Below are 19,942 nucleotides of genomic sequence, written 5' to 3'. Positions count from 1 at the left end.
GTCTCCTGCCAATCACTATAGAAGACAATATATGGGGATCTCAGCAGTGAGAAAAGACATACAAGGTAATGGTTCTGATCTGCTCATACTCCAAAGGGCAAAACAAAGGCTGAGAGTATGAAGAAAATGACATCAACTAGAACTGACAAGAAATGACATGCATGCTTTTAGATCTGTAACAACTGATACTGACATGAATTTGTTGACCATATTTATAAGGATTCAAAACACTATTTCTTATTCTACTCCTTTTATTTTAAGGTAAATACAAAGACAATAGTCTCTAAAAAATCACTCACCTAAGTTATACTACATTATTTAGAGAAGTTTGAACAGTTTTTAATTACTATGTGAATATTCAAAGCAAAAATTCAAATGAATGAGTAAAAACTGTATCTGGGAATTTTTAAACACTATTCAAACTTAGGACAAACAACGATGGAATCATTCTTACCAGAAAGAATTGTTTAATGGAATGCCCTTCTCACAGGCAGCTCATATATATATACTAACCTGTGTCCAAGTTCTAACTGGAAGCTCTGTAATTTCTACTGTGTTTCTATCCACTACAAATATTTCACCACTGACTGCATACTGGTTTTGACCAAGTTCTTGGATCGTGCCTTTAAAGTTTTTGTAGTTTGGAAGCTGCAGAGAAAAATGGAAATTATTTAAAGTCCTGACTTCTCTCTTGAGTGCCAGTACCACATTTGAATGCCCTTTAGTCTATACTTCTACTGACAATGATAGATTAGCATGACAAACTGAATTCCTCATCCTCAATTGTCCCTTTCTAAATGATCAATCTTGAATTCATAACTTCAGTTATCTGAACATTACCCAATCTCAAAATCTTAGCATCATCTTTCCTAGTCTTGCTAAAATAGTACTTTTTTTCAGTCTATTGCCTCCATACCTTCTTCTTCCCTAGATTAATATGCCCTTTTAATTCAAACTCCTTGGGCCTTACGTCGAAATCCTTCCACAATCTGGACCCAATCTAATTTTCTACTTTTTCTCCAATGACTTGTCTTACAGAAACACTATTCTCCCACATTGTGTTTAAATATTTTGAATATTCTCACTTTCATGCTCTCTATCCATCAGACTTGACACATTAGCCCCCCACCCCTATTCCACTTTATCTACATAAATCCTACTCATCCTTCCCAACTGAACTACAAAAGATCTCTCCTTCTTCCAAAATTTTATTTGTTATTATCACTAATTAGGCACAGAGCATACTGAGCAACTACTACATTTTTATCACTGTAAATTTCAAGTCCTGATGTCTTGTCTTGACAACAGATTAACTTTTTGAAGACAAAAACCATAACTCTTCATCTTGCCATTTAGCATAGTGCCATACATATAGTAGAAACACAAAAAGCATGTATTGATCAAATACACTAGCTTAAAACTCTAAAACATATCCAAAAATCCCAATAAAAATATACAAAGCAGTTTAAATAAAATACCATAATCATAAAAAGTAGTTTGATGTTCACATTAGAAATATTTTAAAGTACTTTAAGGTATTTAAGGGAAAAAGTGAATATAAATCATGTTCATAATAATGTACTTTTTAGTTTAAAATATAAATATAGAATAAGACTTTGAAAAAAGTACATCAAAATATTAAGTCTGTTCTATATGGTGAGTTTATAGAATTTTTTCCTCTTTGCTTATCTATATTTTCTATAATGAGCATTACCAGTTTTAAAATAAAAATATACGTTTGTTTTAGTATATCATGACAAGGAAAATTTCCAGATAATTTTCAAGCAAGGGGAGGGGAGGATCATTTTCTTGAGACATTTTTCTTAGAGGAGGTTTAGGGGAAGAAATGAGCACAGTGAATAATGTAAGAAAGGACAAGATAAAAAATATGAGGATACATTAAAATATACAATGCAATGTGTTTGTTTTTATATCAGCATACTATCAAATACAATGCGTTTTTAAGCATCCTTACAACTCTAATAAGACTTGGTAGTTTGAAAATAAAACCAAATATATAATTTTATCATAGAAGCATTATACTCTATATGATTTAGAGATCTGACAGCCTGAAATATAAGGTGTTTTTAAATTTCAATAAACAGTTTCTCCCCATAAAACTTACCTCCAGACTCATTGCAAAGTTTATATCTTTTACTATAAGCCCATATCAAGTTATACTCTAATTGTCTTTATTGTCTACAATATGTTCTAAAATAAAAATGTTCCATTACTCTTCTAAAATGACTGGACTTTGTACATTTGTTAAATAAACAACATAAGCAATAGGTTCTAAATAATTACCATGGGATGAGGATCCAAGCCATCTAGCATTCGTCTGACATTGTTCACAATTTCCCTAGCATCATAGTTAGGTAGCTTACAAGCCCATCCAGTACCAATGCCCTCAGCACCATTTATTAAAACCATGGGAATTATGGGAATATACCACTCAGGCTCTACACGCTGATTATCATCATAAAGGAACTTAAGCAAGTTATCATCCACAGCAGGAAAAAGCAGTCTTGCTAAAGAGCTAATGAAAGGGAAAGAAAAGAAAATGGAAAAATGGCATGACTTTGGGAAATAAAACTTTATATGTAATTAAAGACCTAACATTTCAAAAAAATCGTTTAAAAAAGAATGCATTTTTGATAATTTTAACTCCATGTGCTTAGCAATAAAACTTACCTAACCTTATTACCAAATGCACATTTCTCTCAAGCACAAGGCCAGAATAAAATAGCCCTATTTTACTTATGTATTTACTTACCTAAGTTCTTTAATATTGATAAATAAATTTTTAAGAATTTCCTATTACTCTGAATAGAGCATATAACCCCTCTTCCACCTAAACAGTAAAGCTGAGTCAGAAAAAAAATCTATATATTCATTAGGACTGATTTCATCAATAATTCATTAAGATCAACAGACTTCATTGTATTTGTGATCAAAAAAGTTGATACATTCACCCTCTAAACAGAATAACCAATCATCTCTCTCCACAGCTATAATTCTATTAAACATTTAGTTGGTTTCAATAAACTTCAAATCAAACTTTATACCGTTATATCAGCAAATGTTTACCTTAACATTGTGAAAATATAACGAGGGCTTGCAGCATCTTTGCCACCATGAAGCCGAGTTCCAAACTGACCAATAGGCTGAAGCAAGTTAATGTTGTTACTTCCCACAAAGTTCTGAGCCAAATTGACAATAGTCATCATCAATGCTTGCTAGAATAGGATAAGACAGAACATTAATATTCTAAATTTTCTATAACTATTCCCCCCAATCTATATTAAAATCCAAACTCTCAATTCTTTCACACTTCCAAAGACATCATAAAAGGAAAAATACTTTATTATCCATAATTATCATTCTTCAAGTCAATAATTACAGTTCTCAATTGATTCCAATCTTAATGCTTACTTCTCCATGATGATAAGCAGACATTTCAGCAACAGATCCAGCCAACTGGGCAACTTTTACCTCACGTTTATCATTCCTCTTGAAACAGGTAAATAAAACTTTTCGTTGCCCAGGTTTAAAGCCTATCATTAAGAAAAGCAACCAAATATTACCTCAAGATATAGTTGTAACAATTCTTTTAGTGGTGATAATGTTCTATATACTTAGGAGAAAAAGGCAAAGACATAATTTGCTTTTGAAGAATAGCTGGATAAAATTTCACTTGAGATTCTGTAACAAAGTAAGTACATACTACTACCACATTTTTATGCCATCTCAATCTACTCCAAAAGTGAACTACCAATTGAAAAATAACCTTCTGGTCTTAAAGAATTGCCCAGTGGCACCAAATTCCATTCATAGGAGTTTCCAAACACTTGTACAACCAAATTGCTGCTTGTAACTAGAGTACCAGCAAACCATCAATGAGCCTAAAAAATACTATAGGTATCCCAAAACAGGAAAATGCTTACAAGGAAGAAGTATATTGTGGTATTTAGGAACACAGGCTTTAGAATCCTCACTAATCTGCATACTCTTCTTAAGTTGCCCATTTGCCATGTGACTGAGCAAATTACTAAAACAGTAAGTCTGTATCCTCATCAGCATAATAGAAATAATTACTTTCCTAATACAGCTATCATAAGGATTACATGAGACAATGTGAGCAAATTGTTCTTCCTTTCATTCTTCTCACTCTAGGCCAATGAGCACAGTAATAATCCTTTTATAGTATACACTAACTATCATTCTCATCATTATGGGCCCAAAAGATGGTAGAAACTAGAGGATGACAAAATATGGTCATTTCCTTGAGAATTTTACAATCTAATTGAGGAAACAAAATTAACATAGCTAACATAAGAGGCACACAATAATTGACACAGATGTTTTGGCATCTGAGACAAACATACTTGGAACTATTAGAGAAGACTTCACAGAAGGGATGCAACTTAAGGCTAGAACTTGATGGATGGGCAGAACTATCTGCTATTAGCTAAAAAATAGAGGAACACAAAGACCAACAAACTTGCTAAAAGTTATAAAATGAGGGGGAAAAAAGGTTCTAGACAGAAGACCAAAATCTGCTTTAACTAATGGGAAACAGTTTCTAAATTATTTTTGTCAAGTTAAGTAAGTTAAAGCATTACGTTTTGAGTAATGGAGTATAAAGGTGTTTTTTAAATTTAGTCTCTGATAAACATTTTAGAATTATCAAGTCCCATTTTACTTTTTATTTTAGAAATTCTGTAGTAACAGCTTTAAAGATTACTCCAAATTTTCCTGAAAAACTCAAAACGGGTTTAAAAGTTCCAAACTAAGAAATATTAAAGATTTGAGCCCTACCAAAACATATATCTCAAAAGCAACATCAAAAAGGTTTTAAATTCCTCTGAACCAGTTCTTCATGTTTTATAAGATTTCAAGAATTTAAAAATGTATCATGAGGATGGCTTAAAGTACATGAAATTAAACTATGCTCAACATACAAAAATGAGAAAGATTTTTAAACAATTGTTACTTACCATCAACAAGAGATGGTATAGATCTTTCATTGTCTGAGTTTGAGAAGAGAATCAATTCCTTGTTGATGAAATCATTGTAAGTCAAATGCTTTGTTGCTGTACCATATAAAAATTGCTAAGAGAGAAGTTTACATAGCAATATTGTCATTATTACTGCATGAATTTTAGTCTCTCTCTCTTCCTCCCCCCAGATCACCACTCTTTATTTATGACTAACCTCTGGCAAGCCATGTAACCTACGCTGTCTCCGATCTTCCATGAAATTTGTTAACCATTCTTTTCTGTCATCAATCTTCTTCTTACTGAATGCCTGAAAGATTCCAGATAATGATTTCGCACATTAAAAAAATTTCATTAGAAAATTAAAATGTATAATGACAAATAATTAATTATTGATTTCTGAGAAATTAAGATGTTTTTACCCAAGGTTTTTATCAAAAATACATTTGAACTAAGGTCTTTCAATTAAAGAAGTAGGAGAGCATGGCATAATCTGGGGGGGGGATTAAAAATTAACTGGTTTGGGCATTAGAACTTCAAAAGAGTCTTATCATAGGAAATCAGGACTGGGAGGAAAAGTATGGCAGGTAGGGAGATGAGTAACAAAAGCTTTTCAAAAATTAACTTAATTACCAAGGTAATGGCAGCATCATCTTCAGGACCAGCGTATCTAAACAAGATACGATGCCTTTCCATATCAGCAAAATATTCCTTTGCTTCTTTAGCTGTACTGGTACCCAAACCTGCAAAATTTTAAAAATAAAAGTGAGTCATGAATTTCAATGGCTGTTTAAAACTATCAAGTGAAAAGTTAGTGGCGAAGTTATAATAATACGATGGATCAAGCTGGTAACATCTATACTAACTAACCAACCTTAATAGACAAAAAGAGACAAATCAGATATTATACGCCTCCTGACACGTAAGTATACAACGCAACCTATGAAATGATTTTGCCAAACAAATCTAACTCAAATCTGATCACACCTCCAAGTTAACAGAAAATAAGGGGAAAGTGCTATATATTGAATGAAACTACAGAGATACAATCAGCAAAATCCAGAATGTGGAAAATTATACAGAACACAACTTTTTAAACAAATAAATTGTAAGGAAAAATTATGAAAAGAGAAATGATACATTAAGAGATTTAAGAGCCTTATCAGCCAAATGCAATGTATAGACCTTGTTTGGTACCTGACTAAAAAAAAAAAAAAAACCCAAAAAACAAAAACAAAAAAACTCTATAAACATTTTTAATATAATCAATGGAATTTTAACACTGGCTAGGTATTTAAGGATATTAAAAATGGTATGATAATTGTATGGACTATTTTTTAAAATTCTTTTAGAGACATATTAAAGTAGTTATTGATGAAATACTATAATGTCTGGAAGCATTAATATTTTAACTTAATGGGGTGGCAATAAGAGAAGTTTAAATGAAATAAGACTGGCCATTGAAATGGTGATTCCAGTCAATGAAATCCATTATAATACTTTACTTTTATAAAATTTTCTGTAACAACTTTTTAAAAATCAGTAATAGCTGTCTTCAAAGTCTAAAAGAGATGAACTTTCAAAATATTCTTTAGATTGCTCTCAAAAAATAAACTTATATCAGCAGTTACTTCACAAAATTTAACTATTTTAAAATACAAACCTTTGTAGTATTTTATTTTCCAGGCTTTCTGGTTTTCTATATGTTTTTTCCACTCATCAAATTCAGGAATACTGTAGAAGGAAAGTTCCTGCTTATTTTTGCTTGCCTTAAATTAATTGAAAAAAAAAATTAGTTTTTCTGCTATCCTTTAAGACAGAAGTATAAAGACATATTAATGCAAATAGTACCTTTACAATAGGAGTAATGAACTCTTCAAGAAAACCATGCTTCAAAAGCGATGGCCAATTGTGATGGATGAAATTAATAAGCAGGCCTTTTATGTGAGAACCATCTTGATCCTAAATAAATGTTAATAAAGTAAAAAATCCTATAATAATTTTACAAAATAAAATTACTTATACAAACAGATTTTAAAATATATGAATGCAGTACAGGCAAAATTTCATTCAAATTTTAGAATTGCATTTTACAAAATAGGTATAACTTAGATGAGCATAGTATTTTTTTCCTAAAGTGCAAATAAAGAATATGACTATTGATAGACTGACTCTTCCTGTCATCACAAAATATATTACATCTCTTTTATAGTTTCCTAGATTTCACTAAAAGAATGATTTAAGGATGGAAAATACATAAAATATGGTTATAATGCCACTCACTGGGCAATGGAAAGGGAAACCCAGAGTACGGGTATTCACAAGTCTCTTAACATAAAAATTGCAAATTTTCTGCTTAAAATTTTGTAGCAGCTTTTCTTCAATTGAATATTTTCTCCACAAATACTTTTATTCAGAGCATAAATGAAATAAACAGTTGGCTGCAAATAAAACTCTCCCTTTTCAATTTTCTAGTTGTTTCTTGATTACTTGATTTTACTATCCAAGTCCTCCCAGTTTTTGTATCCCAAATCATGCCATTATATGCAAATATTAACCATTGTCCTATTAATTACTCTTTCTTACTTGTTAAATTCCATCATTTCATTCCTACTTGTACGTAGGCTTCATCACCATACTACTACAGTACGTTCTATTCTTCTCATATTTATTACATTTTAAAATACTTTTAAATAACTAAAGATTATAACCTCAAAAATTAGACAATGTAAAATGTGCTTCATATAAGCATTTCCATTGAACAATGTGTTTTCCCCCTCGATGTAGTCACTTTCACATATAATGTCTTGGAAAAAGTCTAATAAAACAAATATTAAAAGGATAATCTAAAGATGTAAATTTTAAATATGGTAATTTTCAAACCAACCTGATCAGTCATAATCATAATCTTTCCATAACGTAAGGTTTTCAAAGATTCTGCATCATCATAACTCTTCTTATATTGTAGACCAACTATTTTAATAATATTGTTTATTTCTGCATTTTCCATGATCTATGCAAAAATGAAAAGCAATGAAAGTAATTTAAGGTGTTGAAATACACAAAAAGGGAGTTGGAAATTACATTTTTAAAATTTTATTAGTAAAATATTAGAAATGTCAGATACATGTATGGAGATATATTTATATACATATACCTGTTTATGAGAAGCTTCCCGTACATTAAGAATTTTACCCCTGAGTGGGAAAACTCCGTATCTGTCCCGCCCAATCACACCTAATCCAGACACAGCCAGTGATTTGGCAGAGTCTCCCTCTGTTAATATCAGTGTACACTCCAGGGAATGTTTGCCACCTGAGAGAAATTAAAAATGACATATACTCAAAATTCCTCATAATTTTACCAATGAGAAAGTTAGAAAATTAACGATCACGATGCTGACAGTGAAAGACTATAAGAGTCATCTTACACTCAATATAATTTAAACATTAAGTATATTTTGTTGAATTCCTAGCCCCCCCAAAATTAGTAATATGTAGCACATGCAATGATTTCAATGAAATAAAATTGTACTCCGCACAGAAAATTATATTTTAACTATACGTGGAAAATAAAAGTTTCTAAAATTGGATAAATTAAAAGACAAACTTAAATCAAAATCTTTTTCAAAAATATCTGAATCTTACCAGCATCATTAGCATCATCCAATTTGGGAATACCTTTGATTTTACTGTATTTTACTGAGGAACACTTCTTGTTCAGCTGAGTCTGAGCCTTAAATTTCACCCAGTTCAGGATACTTTCTACAATGCCACAATTAGAGGCCTAAAAACCAAAGCAGAATGGTACACAAACAAGGCAGAAGTTCATACGTTTAGTTAAAATTTATAGGGCTTAATGCAATACCTGGAATCTGCAGTCTTAAGGTATTTTAGGACAAAATAATAATGGTCATAATGATGATACATGCTAGTAAATTTTACTCAACAGTGAAACTAAGGCAGCTATATACAACGAACTATTGTATTAAATTTGTATTAAATATATAAACACATAAAAAAGGATGATTTTATCAAATATGAGAAAAATTCTATCATATAAACTCCATGAGAAATATATACTGTTCTTGTTATACATTAATTTTGTTAAAACTAACATAGTAAAACCTGATCTATGAATTTACTAGTTGGCAAATTCTAGACAAAGACATTTCTGATATCCTTCAATACAAGATATGAGTCTTAAATTCACTATGACAAATAAAAAATAACAACATGAAGGGAACATTAGGATAAACTTGGTAACTTATGAATATGCCTTATTCTTTAAATAGCTTGGTAATGACGATTTCACCATTACATATATTACATATTGTTTGTACCCTGCAGTGAATGAACATGTGACAAGTGTTAACCCAAAGAGAAAAAGAAAAAGAAGTTAAGCATATTCAATTACAAGTCCTAAAAGTTATTTTTTATCATTCTGGGTGATTTGATCTTAGGTGTATGCAACAGTTTTCTGGAATGTTTAAGACATATAAAGAAAAGAGGTGGGTTGTATTGCCAAATATAAATTTACTCCGTCTAAATGAAAAAGTATAAAGTCTAAAATCAAATCACTTAACCATGAGAACTGTTACAAGGACAGAAATTTGGGAAAGCATTAGTATAGGGTAATTTGTATTCAGAATTCATTATAATTAAATCCGAAAATACTATTTCTATAGGCCTTAGACTATAACCTAAAAATCAACTTTTGTTTTTGTTTTTGATAACCTACCTTTGAAACTCCAATATTGGAATTTGACAAATATGTTATCTCTATGGCAATTACACATTATTCTCCCACCAAACTAAACTTCCAAAGAGGAGGGGCTGTGATGATTCATTTTTACATTCTCACTGCCAAATGTGTTTAAAGGCACATTACTTCATAAATATTTACTGATGGTACTGCTGAACAAAGGAACTGAAGCAAATCTTGACTACTGTATAGATTACAAGAAGCTACTACCAGCCACAAGGTTCTGTTACAAATCTAAGATTTATTATTTATTTTTATTCTCACCTTATTTTAGAAAAGTTAATGTAGCCTAAAAAATTGTGTGCAAAGTAAAATTTTAAAATATGTAGAAAATATTTAGCTTAGGTATATACTGCTGCAATAAAAAAATATGTAAAGGAAAAATCAGTAGATGATGTTGAAATAAGAGTGGAAAAGATGAAAGTCTTGTAAGGACTTGTACATTTGTTAGAAGAGAAATCTGAGCTTTACAACAGTAAATGCAAAGCTAACAATACAATTAGTTACATAATTCCCTATTTAAATGCTGGGCAAAAACAATCAATTGTTCTATGAAACAATAAAGACTATCCTTTGAAGTTATCAGAATTAAGCTAATTCTTATAATCAGAATTATCACTATTAGTTTATAGTGTAAGCATGCCTATACCCACAGTTAATATGATGAGAGGAAATAATCACAAATATAATAAATATATCAAGAAAACTACTTAATCAACTCTTAATAACACCGAAAAATAATACAAGCTTTACTCACTGCTTTAAAAAATTTTTCTGACAGTTGACATTTGGACCCAAAACTTTTGGGCTGCAGAGTCATGTTTTCCTTGGTCTGAGAATCAAATGTTGGATTTTCAATAAGGCAATTAATAAAAACCCATATGTGGTTTTTTACCTGTTGAAAACATATCAGAAAAAAGTCAACATCAGAAATGCTATTATTTAGCAATTCACCATAATATATAAAACATCACTTACTTGAAATGGTTTCACCGATACACCAGCTTTGTTCTTTTTCTTAACTACTTCAATCAATTTACCGACAACCTGATCGACTACATAATCCACATGCCGTCCACCCTAAAGAGGGAAAAAAAGGTATAGAATCCAAAATCTTCTATAGTTAGGGTAGCAAAATACTTTGACATCAGTCTTATAAATCCTATTTTCTAAAGAAGTAATGTGAGTCTCAGACTGAGAGTCAGGATTTTAAAAATAATAACCGTTTGGCCACAGGGCCATTAAATAAGCTTCTGTGGTTTTTTTCTCACCACACTCTGACACTTATTCCCGGATGTTTTCCATATCAACAACCAAGTCTCTGATTCACCAGACACCAACTGGACATTCAACAATGTAATTCCATTTTGATACTAACTACTTGGAGTCAGCATAGACTCCACAGGTTAACGGCTCAGTCCACAAGACTGCCCCCCACTTTACATGCCAGTCACAAGTCCTAGGCCTCCTGTACTTTTGACCAACCAGCTCTAAATTAAGGGTTTTCATGATCAACTTCTCAGGTTTGATAATTTGCTAAAATGGATCACAGAACTCAGGTATACCCTTTACTTTCATTTACCAGTTTATTATAAAGCATACAAGTCAGTACGCATAGGGTAAGGTACAAGCACAGAGCTTCCATGCCCTTTCCAGACAGGCCACACTCTCCGCACTTCAATGTATTCACCAACGTGGGAGTTCTCTGAGCTCCACTGTTTAGGGGTTTTTTTTATGGAGCTTTCATCACATAGTCATGATTGATTTTTAACTCAATTTCCAGCCCCTCACCCCTACCCAGAGATTAGGGGGAGGGGAGGTAGAGCCAAAAGTTCCAGGCTTCTAATCAAGGCTTGGGCTTTCTGGCAACCAGCTCCCCCATCGTGAAGCCATCTAAGGGACCGCCAAGAATTGTCATATTAGAACAAAAGATGCTCCTATTGACCAGGAAACTCCAAGGGATTTAGGAGCTTTGTGTCAGAAACCAAGGACAAAGATCAAATATTAGAATAAAAAACACTCCTGTCAGGAAATTACAGGTGTTTCAGGAACAGGGCACAAAGACCAAATACATATTTCTTATTATGTCACACACCTCCATATTAATTCCATACAGCCAACTCAATTATTTATATAAAGGAAAAACAATAGAGTCACATGATTTGAGCCTAGAGATTGCAGCAATCACTGCCAGTTGCTCATCCAATATGCACTCTCCCGTTACTTCATTAACAAACACAAATTATTTTTAACTGGGAACATGCCCTGTTAAAAGGATTTGCTAACCTAGACTCCCTTGTAGTTAGGGATAGCCATTTGACCCAGTTCTAGCTGATGAAATGTTAGCAGAGATCTACCAGGTGGGGTTTCTAGGAAACTACTGTATTCCTGACAAAAAGATTTAGCTGGCATATGCACCTGCCAGACCCATTCTGTCTCTCTAAAACTTGGAAATGAAGCATGGGGTGTAGTAAGCATCTTCATGAAAGCCACATGCTAAGAGTGGCAGAAAAGAAAGCCAGGAAGAGCAGAGGTTCCTGATGGCATTGTGGAGCCTAAGGTACCAGACTAAGACTACATGCCCTCAGTCCCTAGTTGAAAGAGGAAAAAAAAAAAACCTTTACATGTTTAAGCCACTGTATATTAGGCTTCAATTACACAACAAAATGTAATCAAACTGGCTCAGAACTTTTGTTGACTAGAGAGAGTGATGGTAGATTATTAAAAATACTGAACATTAAACATCAAAAGAAGGTAAAACTTGAACAAGAGTGACGAATCACTGCTTTAATTTACTCCAGGATATTGCATGCTTGTATTGTCCAACACTTTATTATAATCAATAAATAAATCCTTTTAAATAAGAATTTTGTTTGATTTTGAAATCCAAAAGCCTACAGAAAGTTCAAACTCCTTAGAATGGCAGATAATATGTTCCACAATCTGACCCCAAAACTAATTCATCTCCTATTATTATCTTCTACATCCAAAATCAAGACACAGAATAAGGAATTTGTTATTCTAAATTCTGTAAAATATAAGTATATTCAACTATAAACACTAATAATATAAACTTATTTCTCAATGGATACTTAAATAAATTGTTAATAGAGCTATTTCACAGACAATAAGGTTTCATTTTCATAAGTTAATTTTGACTTAACAAAAACAGATTTGGGGGGTTTTTGGTTGGTGTTTTTGTTGTTAATTTTATAGTTTTTAATGAAGCGCTGTTCTACCAATGACTTGGAAACAAAGAATTTGCATACTTACTTTTGTAGTTGCAATACTATTTACAAAGCTGATTTGCTGGAATCCTTTTTCACTCAATGTGAGACAAACATCCCATCTTTCATTTGCAAGTTCATGAATAACTTTCAGTGCCACCCCAGTTTCATCCAATTTGTCTTTCACATAAAGATCTACATAACTTCGAAATCCATTTACCTATTAAAATACAAAAATAATAAACAATTACTCTTATAGTGATAGTTCAAATAGGTGAATGACATTAAGTATTTCTTATACTTTCATTTGCTTTCATTTGTAATAGCTCTTAATACATAGATCCAAAGCACTTACCTAATCTACTCCTTAACCCGTGCCCTTTAAAAAGGAATTCATTTCTATGCATACTTGATAAAGAGAAGATATGAAGGGACAGGTAAATTGTTATAAAATCTTTCAAAATTTTAAGTTTTTAAAATGACAAAGTAAACTTCCAGTTTGAGTTCAGAAATGTAGTGAGGTGGGGAAAAAAAGCTTCTATCCTTAAAAGAAATCAGTTGGTCAGATAATAAATTAATGACTTTTCATAAATCCATCAAAGAATAGAGATTACAGGCTAGCTGGCCGTCCTGAAGCCTGGAGAGGCAAGTACGTGTAGGAAACCACAGAACATAAACTTTTGCTTACCTGGAGAAGTTTAATAAGCTAGTAGGAACATTAAACTAAAATGTTGACTAATCACACAGGAACAATGTAGACTAGTATGAATGTATATAGGGGTCATAGTTATAAGGGGCTCATATTCTTTTGCAAGGTTTTTCCTCCAAAAACCCTACCAGATTCTCACAGGAAAGATCAGAGAGAATCTAGAAAAAAGTCCCCCCATGCTGCTAGCCTGGAGAGGGAAACAAGCAGCCACTGGGAAATCTACCTAGACCCATCTCCCTTCAAAAACACAGAAGACATGAAGAATGCCTTTGACAGCTCATGAGTAGACTTGACACAGTAGAGGAAAAAAAAAAAATCAGTGAACTTGAAGATAGGGCATTAGAAAGTAAACCAACTGAAACAAAAAGAGAAAACAGAGTGAATAAAATAGACAAAGCATTCAAGAGCTTGAGACAACACCAAACAATATAACACATACATAATGGTAATACCACTTAAAAGAACAAAGCAGAAGAAATATTTGAAGAAATAATGGCCAAAAATTTTCAAAATTAGTGACAGACCTGAACAATCAATCCAAGAAGCTCAAAGAACACCAAGCAAACTAAAAAAAAAAAAAAACACCACACACATAAGCATATCATATTCAAAAAACCAAAGACCGAGAGAAAATCTTCAAGGCAGCCAGAGGAAAAAGAAACACCTTATCAACAGGGGAACAAGGATAAGAACAAAGCAGACTTCTCATAAACCATGTAAGCAAGAAGACAATGAAGTGACACTTTTAAAGTGTTGAAAGAAAAACACTGTCAACCCAAAATTCTAATTCTAGTGAAAATATCCTTTGAAAATGAAGGAAAAATAAAGACTTTTTCAGACAAAAACAGGGATTTCATTACTAGCAATGCTCTATAAGAAATGCTAAAGGAAGCCCTGTAAGCAGAAAGAAAATGATTAAAATTAGAAACTTAGATCTAGTCCAAAAAATGAAGAGCACTGGAAATGGAATAAAAATATATAAAACATAATCTTTCACTGCATTTTTAATTGCTCTAAAAAAATAACTGCTTAAAGCAGTAACAATGTCACTAATTTTGACATTTTTTTCTGCCATTATTTTTTCAAATATTTCTTCTGCCTCATTCTGTCTTCTCCTTCTGCTGTTTAGAACATATGTAAAAGTGAAATGTATGAGGACAGTGACACAAGGAATGGGAGGGAGGACCTGGGGTTATACTGTCATAAAGTCCTTTTACTACATGTAATTTGAAGGTGGGCTCAAACCATTTACAAAATATATTTATTGTAAATCTTAGGGCAACCACTAAAAAAATTTTTTAAAGAAGTATAAATAATAAGTGCACAGAAGATTAAATAAAATCATTAAAAAACGCTCAATTAAAACCAGAGAAAGCAGACTAAGAGGAAACAAGAAACAAAGAATACAACACATAGAAATCAGCTAGAAAAATGGTAGAATTTAATTCAAATATATCAATAATCACTTTAAATGTGAATGATACAAACCAGTAAAAGAGATTATCAGATTGAAAAAGCAACATCCAACAATATCCTGTGTACAAAATAACAAAGTATTAAACTATTTTAGAGGGTACTTACAGGCAATTTCTTTCCATTAAACATGACCTTGACCCCTTTACATGAACCAGCCAAATCATATGCTCTTTTGGTCATGAGGGCCACAATGTCCTTGTCAAGTTTTTCCATCTTAAATTTGGGAAGATCTGGTTGGAATGTTATGCATGTGTAATCTTCACCATCAAAATGTTTAATTTTGGCTTCAGAAGTCTTCATCATATTATTCATCCATGTCTTCAAAAGAAAAATAATCAAATATTTCTATAATGCTTCTACATTTCATAATACATAAAGACTCAGTTCATGAAATACATTCATTTACCACAACTATATCCATTTTCCAGCCTCACAACAAACCAAACAAATCCTTGAAACTGAAATAACCATGGCTTCTGCATCTGTGGATTCAACCAGCTGAAGCTTGAAAGTATTTGGGAAAAATAAAATAAAAAAGAACAATGTAACAATAAAAAATAATACAAATTAAAAAATGTAGCATGAAAACTATTTACATAGTATTTATACTGCATTAGGTATTAGAAATAATCTAAAGGTGATTTAAAATATATGGGAGGATGTGCGTAGGTTATACGAAATACTACACCATTTTTTTTTTACGAGGGAGTTGAGCACCCTCTGCTTTGGGTATGGGAAGGGTGATCCTGGAACTAACCCCCCTAAAGAACAACTACACTACTATTATAACAACCTCATGTCAAAAATAAACTGCACAACTTTATATACTATTGGCAAAATATCTTTCAAATTCTTCAACACGACTGCACAGACTTTCACAAAAAATAAACAGGCATGATGCTTTTCCAGACAAAATTGTTTTAGTTTACATAAAATGTCAAACTATTTTAAAGACCTACAAGAATAAAATAAAATTCTGAAATATGAATTTGATGATTCAGTGAGGAATCTTTCAAATATACAAAGGGGTTGCATTGAAATGAGTCTGTGAGGTTCAAGACATTTTCACTAATACTTAAGTGAAGAAAGTCTGTCAAAGCATTTTGTTTTAAAGGAATGGTAAAGATAGGCTTATATGAAATCTCCCAAGCATTCTGACATCTCTTTGCTCTTATGACTTGGTTAATGCTTTAAAAAAAAAAGTTCTGTATGTATCACTGCAATTTACTTAAAATTCTGAGCTCAGCAAAACAATGTTATTTTAAAAAAAGAAATAGATGTTTCTCTCATACCTGCTTAAAACTGTGTTTGTACTCTTTGCAAGCTGTTTCTACTGTAAACTTTGTACTGAAAATATTACAAAGTTTTGCACCATAACCATTGCGACCACCTATAAGAAAAATTACATGTAAAAGGTTTAGTGAAAATTATTTTAAAGGAACTTTCTTAACTTACCTACCATAGGGCAAGTCTGTTGCAAAACAGTTCCACTTATTGCATTATCTTATCAATCATCGATTGAATATTCTAGAATATTTTTAGATTTTTTTTTTCATTTAAAGGAAGATATAATTAAGATTTAGTATATAGTAATATAATTAAAATAGGTATTTTGTAGATTCATTATCTTTAATCACAATTTCAAAAGAATTAAGCTTGGTATCTTTCATTACTCAGTAAGTCTATGTGAATATGAAATCTGAACTTTCTATCAGAGTTGCTTCTCTATTATAAAATTTTAATCTACATCACTTCCCAGAACCTTGGTTTTTTAAAAAAGAAACTATCAATCTACTTGGGCAACATAAGTAAGTATGAAAACATCTGGTTTTGGTCAAAGCACTTTCAAAGAGAATCTAGATTTTTGACCCTGATCTTCTTAAGGAAAATAGTTTAATAGTGATTTAATATCTAAAGACATAGTGCTTATGTAATAAGAAATTCATATATTAGGCATCACACCAGTCTTATTTAAATTAAAACTCAAACTGTCAGCTAGATTAAAGTTCCAGCAGTCCTAAGATAAAATTCAATGTACTACCAGACTTTAAAATATTTTGTCACTGTTAGACTATTATCAAGACAATACTTATACGTGACAGATAGATACTAATTCTGAAAAGGATTTTCTCACAAAAAAACTGCACAAGTTTCCTTTCCTGTAATATTTTATATAAAAATAGTACGTTAGAGATTTTTGTTAAGAAAACAATATTTTTCAATCAAAATTCTATTCAGACTTTACCTGTAACTTTTTTCTCATCATCATCATAGTTACTAGATGTTAAAAGCTGTCCAAAAATTAAAGCAGGAACATAAACTTTCTCTACTTTGTGTTCTACTACTGGAATGCCTTTCCCATTATTCCAAATGCTTATAATGTTAGATTCACTGTAAATAAACAAGCAGAGTTTAGAGCTTAAGATAGTTTAAAGATACGTTAATTAATTAAAAAGTAAAGTAATCTAGATTAAACCTGAACGATCATAAGCAAGATGCTAGCATCATCAATTAAAAGACACTGACTCATCTTTCAAGAAAATACTTGCTGAGGACACACATTTCTATCCCTGAGCCATAACTCAAATTAGGATCAATAAGGTCTGCAAGGTAATAATGCAGTATTTCTCAGGAGAAAAAACTCTTCTCAGCCTCTCAGAAAATAGTAAAAGAAGTGAGCTTTTACAAGAACTCAGCTATAGATTCAGTTTTCTTTTCATATACATAACCCGTGATCTTCCTGCTTGATTCTACCAGCATAACACCTGGGAACCACAGCTCTACAGAGCCAGTGGGCATTACTATTTTCATTTCCTACCTAACTGCTACAGCAGTACAACTGGAAAAGGTACCAACAGCCGGAAATGTATCCCATTCCCAGCCTAAATGTCAGAGGGCTGTTTGTATTGTGTCAATCATTGTCAAAAATTACTTTTAATGGTTTTAAAATGTGTATATATTATCTATTCTGAGTCTTTTCAGCCTTTCTATCACAAAACCATCAACTTTAGCCCTGAATGGTGTAGAGTAGAGGCTCCTACGAGTAACAGGAACTTGACATAGACAGTAGTTCAGATGAAAAATTTTACATACTCCATTGTTTTGAGTAGTATGATACCTTTTTATCCATTTAAGAGACAAATTTGAAAAGAAGCACAGCTTCATAACCAATACTGAGAAGTAGCTTAAAAAGCTACCATTTACCAGTCTGATTCCCAAACACACCGTTTCACTTACACATACCTTAATCTCTCAAGAATTATTAGAAGTAGTTATTACACTAAAAAATTAAGTTATAAAAACCAAAATGAAAATCAAAGATCCATGGGGTAATTAAATCAAAAGCAGGAAAAAAAAAAAAACTAAAATGAAACTTAATATATCATCCTCCCTCCCCAAATAGGCAATCAATTTTTCTTTCTCTCACTCTGCAACAGAGCTTCATTTCTCCTAGTCTGCTAGGCTCAAATTTTGATATCATTCTCAAGAATCATAAGTCATCAAATCTTATTAGCTTGTCCTATTAGATTCATTTTATATCAGTATCAATCTTTTCTTCATTCCAAATGTCAGTAGTCTAGATAGACTAATATCACCTCAAATGTTGATTATTGCAAGTCTCCTTTATAGCCACTCCACTTAAATATATTTTACATAACTTTGATGGACTTAATCCAGCTTTCATAACACTATATTTTGCTCTAGAACACAGCAGTAGGTCCACAGCTTCAACAAAATCAAGCTTAAGAATCCTCTACTACATGTTCAAGGCCTGTTATCCATATCCCTGCTGGTAGGCAAATATAATTACCACTATTCTGAAACATGCATCCTATTTTTCCTACAGGTCAGTTTTATTATTTGTCCATGTTCACTCTCAGCTCTTCCATTTCACTGTTTATGGGTCTTTTCCTTACTTATAATGTCTTTTTCCTCTCTCCTTTGTCTAGCCAAATTTTACACAAACCTTTAGGGTCAGTTTATGACATCAGTTCTCCAGTAAGTCTTTAACAATCTTAAATGCTCCATCGATAATCTTCACAGAAATATTAGAAATTAGAATACTGTGTTTGAATAGGCTACAAATAAAGTTTCAAAAACAAATTAAGGCTAAAAAGAAACATTGAAAACAATCTAAATATCCATTATTTACAAACTAGAAAGAGGTTAAATAAATTATGATACAACAACATAATAATGGGGAGTAGTTTAAAAGAATTAAGCAGATCTATGTAAATTAATAAGAAAGGCTGTCCATAATGTTGAATAAAATAGAAAGATACAAAATAGTACACATGCTATGATCCTATTTGTTTAAAAAAAGAAATGTATATGTATATATATTTTAGCATGAGTGTGTGATATTTTTTGAAAGCTGTAGTTTTAAGGTTTCAACCCTAAATAAAGAAGAATACTTAAGCTAGAGGAGTATTTTGAACTCTGGTTAATGTGCTTTTCAACTGTTTGTTTTTTAATCAGATAGATCCGGGCAGATAAACTGTTTCAATACCAACTGTAATGTTATTTAACAAGCTTTAAGCCCCCCTATAAGAAGCTGCTCTGATATAGTTTGGATATTTTTGTCCTCCAAATCTCATGTTGAAATTTGATCCCCAGTGTTGAAGGTGGGGCCAAGTGGGAGGTGTTTAGGTCATGGGGGCAGATCCCTCATAAATGGCTCAGTGTCCTCCCCACAATAATGAGTTAATGAGTGAGTTCTCACTTTATAAGTTCACCCAAGAGCTGGCTGTTCAAAACATCCTGGCACC

At 32.0% G+C, this 19,942-nt stretch overlaps 1 protein-coding gene across 3 annotated transcripts in view; it reads right to left on the bottom strand.

Moving 5' to 3' along the window:
- TOP2B (DNA topoisomerase II beta) overlaps window positions 1-19,942 on the bottom strand; it is a 63,736-nt gene that overhangs the window by 21,096 nt on the left and 22,698 nt on the right. For all 3 annotated transcript variants that reach the window (XM_045537857.1, XM_045537869.1, XM_045537864.1), the window contains exons 5-22: window positions 17,419-17,564; window positions 16,466-16,563; window positions 15,279-15,491; window positions 13,035-13,208; window positions 10,740-10,841; window positions 10,519-10,656; window positions 8,645-8,783; window positions 8,155-8,312; window positions 7,885-8,010; window positions 6,849-6,959; window positions 6,661-6,766; window positions 5,631-5,740; window positions 5,215-5,307; window positions 4,998-5,112; window positions 3,433-3,554; window positions 3,088-3,236; window positions 2,305-2,536; window positions 514-648 (exon numbers count right to left, since the gene is read on the bottom strand). In XM_045537857.1, the coding sequence (XP_045393813.1) occupies window positions 514-648; window positions 2,305-2,536; window positions 3,088-3,236; window positions 3,433-3,554; window positions 4,998-5,112; window positions 5,215-5,307; window positions 5,631-5,740; window positions 6,661-6,766; window positions 6,849-6,959; window positions 7,885-8,010; window positions 8,155-8,312; window positions 8,645-8,783; window positions 10,519-10,656; window positions 10,740-10,841; window positions 13,035-13,208; window positions 15,279-15,491; window positions 16,466-16,563; window positions 17,419-17,564 (2,467 nt within the window). The remainder of the gene's footprint in view (window positions 1-513; window positions 649-2,304; window positions 2,537-3,087; window positions 3,237-3,432; window positions 3,555-4,997; window positions 5,113-5,214; window positions 5,308-5,630; window positions 5,741-6,660; window positions 6,767-6,848; window positions 6,960-7,884; window positions 8,011-8,154; window positions 8,313-8,644; window positions 8,784-10,518; window positions 10,657-10,739; window positions 10,842-13,034; window positions 13,209-15,278; window positions 15,492-16,465; window positions 16,564-17,418; window positions 17,565-19,942) is intronic.

The sequence above is a fragment of the Lemur catta genome, chromosome 1, assembly GCF_020740605.2.
Source record: "Lemur catta isolate mLemCat1 chromosome 1, mLemCat1.pri, whole genome shotgun sequence".
Classification (NCBI taxonomy): domain Eukaryota; kingdom Metazoa; phylum Chordata; class Mammalia; order Primates; family Lemuridae; genus Lemur; species Lemur catta.
The sequence above is the reverse complement of the archived record's forward strand: the minus strand, read 5'-3'. Positions and strand labels throughout refer to the sequence as shown.